Source organism: Dendroctonus ponderosae, unplaced genomic scaffold, assembly GCF_020466585.1.
Source record: "Dendroctonus ponderosae isolate FM_Combo_2020 unplaced genomic scaffold, Dpon_F_20191213v2 Dpon_F_20191213_4, whole genome shotgun sequence".
NCBI lineage: Eukaryota > Metazoa > Arthropoda > Insecta > Coleoptera > Curculionidae > Dendroctonus > Dendroctonus ponderosae.
Genome location: NW_026018611.1, coordinates 6,484,349 through 6,493,381, shown reverse-complemented (window position 1 = coordinate 6,493,381; position 9,033 = coordinate 6,484,349). Strand labels below are relative to the sequence as shown.

General features: G+C 37.8%; 1 protein-coding gene across 11 annotated transcripts in view; it reads left to right on the top strand.

The window, feature by feature from the left end:
* Positions 1-9,033, top strand: part of LOC109537067 (potassium voltage-gated channel subfamily H member 6) — a 64,342-nt gene that overhangs the window by 47,203 nt on the left and 8,106 nt on the right. For 7 of the 11 annotated variants that reach the window (XM_019903609.2, XM_019903612.2, XM_019903607.2 and 4 more), the window contains 7 exons: positions 1,715-1,958; positions 3,667-3,848; positions 6,215-6,241; positions 7,506-7,660; positions 7,713-7,954; positions 8,013-8,322; positions 8,555-8,745. In XM_019903609.2, the coding sequence (XP_019759168.1) occupies positions 1,715-1,958; positions 3,667-3,848; positions 6,215-6,241; positions 7,506-7,660; positions 7,713-7,954; positions 8,013-8,322; positions 8,555-8,745 (1,351 nt within the window). Of the gene's footprint in view, positions 1-312; positions 960-1,714; positions 1,959-3,666; positions 3,849-5,510; positions 5,532-6,214; positions 6,242-7,505; positions 7,661-7,712; positions 7,955-8,012; positions 8,323-8,554; positions 8,746-9,033 lie in introns of all 11 variants that reach the window. The other 4 variants (XM_019903615.2, XM_019903605.2, XM_019903614.2 and 1 more) reach the window with 3 other exon arrangements.

Here is a 9,033-nt window from a genome sequence, read left to right as displayed (position 1 = left end):
CTGAATTTAAGCTGGATCCGCCCCTGCAACCCTGGCTAAAACCCGCAGTTTATCCATGTATAAAATCGGTTCATTTTCCAGTTAAATTAATTGGAAAGACAGTGGAAATTAGTTCAAGTTTTCGGTGAATTTTTCCTCGACTGGCGTCTCAGGAATAAAATCTTCCGAAAAATCACAATGGGCCTCAATTCCACAAGAGAAATAATCTAGCTTTTCCTCTTTCTGTTTCATTCGCTGTGGCTTTTTCTTTGATGTTTTTGTTAAGGAATACATAGTTTCGATTGCTTGTTGCTAAACATTCATCATCTGCAGATAAGCAGAAGAAACTCATAAATAAATCTAAAAATACCACCAACAACCACCAGAATTTTAAAGCTGCATATGAAACGACAATATTCTAAAGCATATCATAAGTGTATACAAAATTTTGAAGAAACCATACATCCAAGTTTGATACCAGGCATTTTAACCTAAGCCATAGGATAGTTTACCCTTGATCCATCCAAATGGACAATGCGGGACTGACAGTGGACATCCCATTGATAATAACAGCTGCTATGGAGAAACAGCGCAAAAAAAGCGACAGAAAGCGCAAAAAAAGCGCAATTTCGACCGAGAAAAAGACCTCGACCGAGAAAAAGACCTCGACCGAAGAGGAGCATCGGGCGATCACTTGCGCTAGTCTGAGCGACGATTTGAGCCGGTTAGCGAAAGTTAGCGATCATCGAAAAAAGAGCGTCGTGGGTGGAAGTTTAAAGTACGAAATCGGCCGAGAACGACCCTCCATTATCGGATTTCCATTGAAATGTAGTTCGGTGCGAATCAAAGGTACGGGACATGAAGAAACGACTTTGGTCAAAGTGGAACCATGCAATGGAATGCCAATGAGGGTTGAATACGACAAATTGATCAGTCCAACCCATGGAACTGCAGTCAACATGAAGGATAATTTGGGGAGTGTAAGTTTCGAGCAGTTCAAAAGTGTGACGTGGTTTTTTGATTTAGAATTGTATTTTTTTACATAAACAATATACGGAATATTCTATCAAACGCCGTCAAACTTTCAGAACAGAATATTCGCGAAATAAGCCGGCAAATATAGAAATAATGTTTTTTGAAGATGATTCTTAAACTTTCTTCTTTTCTGTTCATAACTTTCTGCATCTTTTTTAGGTGCGTTGAATGTTCGGGACCAACATTTAAAAAAATTCGTCTGTTTTTCTTTACTTTTCTTACATTAATTGCTGCAAAACTGTAGTTTTTAGGCGATTTACACCGTTTTTCTCGACATTTGCTTGCATCGCCAGTGTGTTTGTTTCCAGTAAACAAGCATCTAGATAGAATCCTATTTAGACTATTGTTTTCGCAGATTACCCGAAAACATTCGCAAATTTAACTCGATTACTTCCAAGCAATTGGAACATCGATCGTTTCAACGGGCTGATAAAACCGCCACAACATTCCTGAAACTTTGTTATTAAATAACGAGATGAAGAGCGGGAATATAAATTACATGAATTTCCTCCAAAAACAATTTCTGCTTATAAAACATCCACAAAAGGAAAATGTAATGGAATTAGACCCAAGATATCCAAGCCTGTTTTTCTTGGAATATTTTTCTGAGAAACTGAAATTGGCCACCGAGATGAGAGTAAAACTTAAGACAATATTTCCGAAATTAAAGCATCCAATTTACACTTTCTGTCGGTTCCAGGTGCTGTCTTTGGGAGCGCGAGTTCTACCCGAATATGCGCTACAAAAGCCCCAAGTTAACAACTACACCATTCTTCACTATTCACCATTCAAGGCGGTCTGGGATTGGATTATACTGATCCTTGTCATGTATACGGCCATCTTCACTCCGTATGTGGCCGCTTTCCTTCTGGGCGAACCCGATTTTAACAACAGGAAGAACAAGAAGTACGGCGAAGATCCCATAGTGATAATCGATTTAATTGGTAAGTTTGCACTTTTTTGGCCACTGGTACCGATCGCTTTCGGCTCTTATTATTTGTATTTAGCGCCAATCTAGTTCTTAAAGTAATTAATCCAAGGGCGGGTTTGAGTGAAACGCTTTGTGTTATTTGATGAACAAGTCGATAGTATTGCCAATTGCGTTCTTGGAGGTTTATTTCGGGCTTTAGGCGATTAATTGGGAAATTATGCAGCGCGAGCTCAAAGCGTAATAGAGCTGAATTGGCTCGAAAATCTTAGGATATTTGTATTTATGGTTATTTGATGTTAAAGCCACATAGGAAATATCACGGGTGTTTGAAGTTTGAAGCGCAAAAGCTGTATAAAGCTTGTGTATGTATGCATAAAGAAAATGTTTCGAAAATAATCAGCTAATTTCCCTGGAAATATTAAATAAGAAAAAAATCTGGACGTTTGAAGAACAATGAATCTTTCGGAATCGTCAGGTGTCTTTGATAGAAGCAAGTACAGATCTGGATATGTGCTAGTGTTAGGCACCCCCAGGCAGTTTCGAATCTCTAAACTCTCATCAGGTGGATTTAGCCTGAAGCCTGTACTTCTATTACGCCCGTATTTTGTATGGCGTTATGGATTTTAATGAAAATTTGGAGATTTTCATCCTTATGCTACTTCTTCGTGAAATTTCTTGGTTTGTTGCAATTTGCTTGAAAATTTGAGGATTTTGAGACTCGTGTGTTCTATAGACTGCGAATTTMAAACKTAYACTRGATTTTACTGTAAATTTTAAATTTGGGTTTTTTGCGGAAAGGGTTCAGTTTCACAAAAACACTCATCAGTTCCGGCCATTTTCACGAGACTAAATTCAGAAATTTGAGACTCGCGTCTGCTCTATATATTTTAACAATTGCAAGATTAAACTTGATTTGGGTTAGAAAATGGGTTTTTTAAAGGAGAGTGTGCAGTTTCGTACACTCATGTTCACATTTGTATAAGTTTGCACTCGGACTACACAGTCAAGTACTGAAAGGAAAGCAGTTTTGATAAAACCTTCAGACACGCTGCTGTGTATTTGGSGTTGTGGTACCAAWCCTTTTTTCCTATTGGATGGTGACGGTTCTTAATAGCCCGGASACATATGGAGTTTTGCATTCTTATTGTTTTGTTTTTCGATGATTATCTTCAAATCATTTGACCTGACAAAGTTCAGAAATTTGTATTGAGTTTTGTATCACAATTGTTCTCTATTCGCGGTGAGAAATTAAAGCACTGCTTTTTAAGTCAGAAGTTATGAATTTTTAATCGAAACATGGATTTTTCACCTTTTTCAGTTTTAATTTTTTCACAAAAATTTTCAAAATTCAAGATTCGGTGCAAATTAACTGTAATTTTGAGAGTTTTGCTCAAAAATTCTCATTTACCCATCTGATTGAATCATGTAAATCCTCCTCTTCTTATTAAACGAAAAATTATTAAAAATGAACGCTAACAAGCCGGGTGCCTAACTAATGACCATACAGGCCATGTAATATGAAATCTAATTAAACCGTTAAGCCCCATAACGACCATTTTACTTTAACAAAGGCGATTTAATATTGACGACTTCAAACAGGTTATTACGTGACTTTAAATTAGCTGATTAGCATTGGCACAAAAGATGCCGCTTTGTAAGCTGATGCTCAAGATCTTTTAGCTCGATTAATTCGCTGATGTCGATTTGAATTTTTCTTTCAGTGGACGTCACCTTCATCATAGACATTCTGATCAACTTCCGCACCACCTACGTTTCGGGTAACGATGAAATCGTCTCAGATCCCGGAAAAATCGCAGTCCATTACCTGAAAGGATGGTTCCTCATCGACTTGGTGGCTGCGGTTCCTTTCGATTTATTATTTTTTGGTACCGACACTGACGAGGTAGGTTTTCCTCACTCATTCAGTGTGTTGCATAGTGTTTAGGATAGGAGTAAAGTTATCGTTTGCGATGTGTTCCGTTAACGTCTTCCTTAAGGTGGAAGGTTGACTTTGAAATAATTTTCCACCTAACAGTCAATCTTCTACGGTATGTTATAATCTCTCTAATGATTTTTTTCTGTTTGCATATCATCGATATCAAATGGTTGTTTAAGGATGCCAAAGTGCCAATCAGACAAAAATTTCTTAAAATTGCACTTCGGTTGCATTCACAACTGAAGAATGATTCTTAAATGGCCGTTTTATCAACGTTTATTCCCTTTTCCTTAGGTTAAACGAACATAAATGTTGCATTTTTGAGGAAATCTGGAATGGTTGTTGCAAGACAATAAATGTTTGATGTTAGTACTTGTCCTTTTAGTTTTATAGAGAACATTTCATAACTTCCCCATTCCTTTAATGATTTGAAATATTTTCGAAATCGGCGTAAAGAACATTGAAAAATTCCTCAGTTTTGGCGAAACAAGAGCTTTTAAATCGCAGGTTTATATTTTCTCTATAAATTGAAACTGTACTTTTTTTCACTGTTTTTTGCATCCACAAAATTTTGAAATATAGTCTCGATCTTCCTCTTCGATACAAAATCAGATATTTCTTCATATAAAAATTGTGCCAAGTCCTTTTCTATCGATTTTTCATTTTGTTCTGCCGCTCAGTGGTGAACCGGAAGCATGTTGTTCGCAGTAATCGTCTCAAAATCACATAATTAATTCTAAATAAAAAATTAGTAACATTATATAAAAGTTGTGCCGACCTCTCCGGGCACGGCACTGTTCAAAATGCAGCAAAATAATATTAACTAAAGAATGTTGAAGTTATTTTGCTCCTCCAGTCCTACAGTGCCGAAAAGGTTCAGCACAACTTTCGCATTAAATTGTCTTTAAATTGCTGAATTCTCGATATAAAATCAGTGACCTTTTGGTGCAAAAGCCCCACGGGTACGACACTGGTTGAAATACAACGATATGCTATTAACTCATAAGTTTTGCGTTATTCTGCTCTTCTAGTGCCGTTCCCGAAAGCTTGGGCACAACTTAAATCGACTTTAAATTGCTTAACTTTCAGTATAACATTAGCAAAAATATTGATGTAAACGGGGCACTATTAACTAACTTTTGCCTATTGCAGTGGTGTACGTGAAGGGTTTGGCACAATTTACGAATCAATTTTTCTAAAATCAAATTGTGTTTTTAAACAGGATCTTTGTAAAATCTTTTACAGACTTTACCGCCTTACCTTTAGGCAAAACTGAAAAAGTTAAACATTTAAAAGTGTTGAGTCCTCAATTGCCTCAATTCAATGTTGCCAACACTCACTTATTGCATCGACGTAACTTCTAAAATTCGTAAATATTGCAAAGAACATAAACGTAGCATAAAGCTCCGAATTTTTCTAAAACTGATCACTTCTCAAAGAATTCAATTTCCTATTGATTTCGCTTTTTCCCATTTTTCAGTTTCGCTTTACTCCATCATTCCCGTCGCTTCGAATATGTACGTGCATTTAGAAGCATCCCCATTCATTACAACGTGAATCCCTACTACTCAATTATTTTTGTGAATCGACTATTTTTTAAATCGATCTTTTTCCAATTCTTTTCTATAGTTGGGCTTGGATAAGGATGAGGTAGAGAGACATAGTTTGAACCGCTTCCAGTTTACATTCACTTTTAGCTGCCTGTGTGAATCATTGCCGTTCTCTTAAAATGTTTCACTTTCTCCTACATTTTCGTACAAATCAATATAATAAAAAAACATAATTTAAGAGAATATGATTCGCATTGATTTCAATTCACACAAATCACCACAGCATAACCTTTGCTAACATTTTCACATTCTTCTGTCCACTTAAGCTTGAACTGTTTCGTTCGTGGTACGTTGCACGCTTTATTTCGTATCTGCTTTCTTGTACTTTTGTGATTGACTAATTTCAGTTTGTTTGATGCGTTTTAAGCTTCCCGTTTTAATGAGCGGATTGAGATCGCCTCTATGCTCGATGCGGCACCCCAAGAAAATTTCAATCTTGCTCATTATTTATTGAATGGCCATGAACGTGCTTTGGAAATATTTTACTTTGAGGCTCTAAGCAACGTATTTTCAATGCAACGCTTTTTAGAGGTTTCAGTATTTTACCACCACATACTATCTACTGTACAACTCGATACGTAATTTAAGTAATGGATCTCACAATGATTATAATAGAGAAACCGGTTTCTTTTCAAAACCATTTTTAATTTCCTGAACAATTCGCTTACTAGGTTTAGTCGAATTTATTATTATGATTTTAATTTATTTTATTTTCTCTCCCAGGGATTAGTTAATGGTCAGAATAAACAGGTAATAAAACCCATGAATGTTTGTCCATAAATATTGTGTCCTAACCGAGAAATGCCTTGTAAATAATAGCATGGATTTGCTGAGCTTTCATTCAATTCAAACAAGTTTAGAGGGAAAACTAGAAAAGATGCACTTTGCAAATATTGACCGCTTAGATAAAGAAATATTGACCCTCAGAACCGGTTTCGAATCTACTAGCTCTCATCATTGCCTGAAAACAACACTCCAAAAAACTATGGTTGATTTCGTATGGGCGAAATTAAGCACAGTTTTTTGGAGTGTTGTTTTCAGGCAATGATGAGAGCTAGTAGATTCGAAACCGGTGCTGAGGGTGTCTGAGATTAGCGCATCTCAAAATCTGCTGAAATTTTCAACGGTGTGACCTTTAAATCGGGCACCTTGCGTCAGCTAAGCGTCCAAAATTTCAAATATTTACCTTTCAACTTCTCTATACAGGGAGTCTGTACAAAATCCTACCACAGATTCCTCGAAGGAAAACATGATAATTTAACATAATTTCCTTAATGCAAAAGTGGATGGTCTTCGAAATACAGGGAGGGCTTTAAAGTGTTTTTTTTTCAATCTTAACTTCGACTAATTATGGATTTGGAAAACCGTCCACTTTTGCATTATCCAAATTAGGTTAAACCATCATGTTTTCACCTCAGGAATCTGCGGTAGGATTATGTACAAACACCCCTGTACATCGATCGAGCCAAATTATTACAAAATTTCCTGGTTAGATTCCAAAAAATCGGCGCTGGAAAAGTGTTCTGCTTGGAAAATTCACTCTGAATTCTGAACATTCTGACTCTGGAATACTAAACACATTCTTTTATACTTTGGCGCCGCTCTTACAGGGTGTCTCAGCAACAGCAAATTATCACGTTAACAATCACCCTGTATAAGTGGAGCCAACTTCCAACTGCTTGGGCTTTATGTACGGTAAAACCTGTTTTATTTTTGTGTTCTCAGGTGCATTCAAGGCGCGCAAAGATAAAACAGGGTTGATACATTGACAACATCCAAAGCAAACTGTGTACATTGTGGCTTTCAACTACTAACTGGCTAGCGAATTTCTGAAACGCTTTTTATAGGGTGCTTTCCACAATTTCCCACGTGAAATTGTTTGTTCAAAGCAGCCTATAAACTGGCCGTTTCAGCCACACGCCTTGTACTGAGTTTCGTCTCTTTCACCACCATCACCCAAAATCCCGCAGCTTTAGCCTAAGAATCAACACCGGTTTCTCCTGTTTGATTGCAGACAACGACGCTGATTGGTCTACTGAAAACCGCCCGTTTATTGCGATTGGTGCGAGTGGCCAGAAAAATCGACCGATACTCGGAATATGGAGCTGCGGTTCTTCTGTTGCTAATGGCCACTTTTGCTCTCATTGCCCATTGGTTGGCTTGCATTTGGTGAGCGAATTTACGCGTTATTGAAACCAGCTAATGCGGATTTTGGATTTAGGTATGCGATCGGAAATGCAGAACGGCCAAATCTTCATGCCAGAATCAGCTGGCTGGATATTCTGGCCAACGACACTCAACAGCCCTATCTGGCCAATGGAACTGGAGGACCCAGCATTAAAAGCCGCTATGTTACGGCCCTGTACTTCACATTTACATCCCTCACCAGTGTGGGGTTTGGAAATGTGGCTCCAAACACCGATGCTGAGAAGATTTTTACCATTTGCGTTATGCTGGTTGGATGTGCGTGTAATTCCGGGTTTTTTAATAGTTTTTTTTAACGAATTTGTAATTTTTTCAGCTTTGATGTATGCGAGCATATTCGGTAACGTTTCGGCGATCATTCAAAGACTCTATTCGGGTACTGCACGGTACCACACGCAAATGTTGCGCGTTCGAGAGTTCATCCGGTTCCATCAAATCCCCAACCCGCTCAGACAACGTTTGGAAGAATATTTCCAACATGCCTGGACTTACACCAATGGGATCGACATGAATTCGGTCTTGAAAGGATTTCCGGAATGTCTTCAGGCCGACATCTGCCTGCACTTGAACCGGAATTTGTTGCAGAATTGCGGAGTGTTTGAGGGCGCTAGTCCGGGATGTCTTCGGTGAGTTTCACTATTTTTTTTCGACTTCCATTCCATTAAACACCCGCCAGTCATTGAGCAGAAATCTGGATACGCGGCGAGAATCGATTTTTTATTAGATACTACGCGGAAATGCTGTTAATCGCTATCTGGCTGGTTGGTTTATAGGGCGTTTCACTAAAAATACTTTCAATGTCGCGCATTTCGGATTTTCAATTGAGTGGCAAATGCATTGAGTTGATGAACTGTTTAGGGCCCTGTCGCTGAAGTTTAAGACAACACATGCACCGCCTGGGGACACTTTGGTGCATCGGGGCGATGTGCTCACGTCGCTCTACTTCATATCCAGAGGCTCAATAGAAATCTTAAGGGATGACATTGTGATGGCTGTGTTGGGCAAGTTTGATATTTTTGGCGAGAATCCCTGTGTCCATCACACTATCGGTAAGTTGACACAAAATGCATAAAGTCGGTTTATTGAAATTTTCTCATTCTCATTTTCTCATTTCTCATTTCGCATTCTCTGTTACTCATTGAAATTCAACTGATTTTGAACATGTTTGAAAAATTCTAAGAATCAACTTGCGGGATTGTTTTGATAATACGGAATATTTCACAAATTCTCAAAATTAATTTATTTACAAACTTCTTGTTGGGTATTTTGCCTCAAAAATTTTTGTCTTTAAAAAAGACAGAATTTCCTCACGTCTTCTATTACAGATTGATAAATAG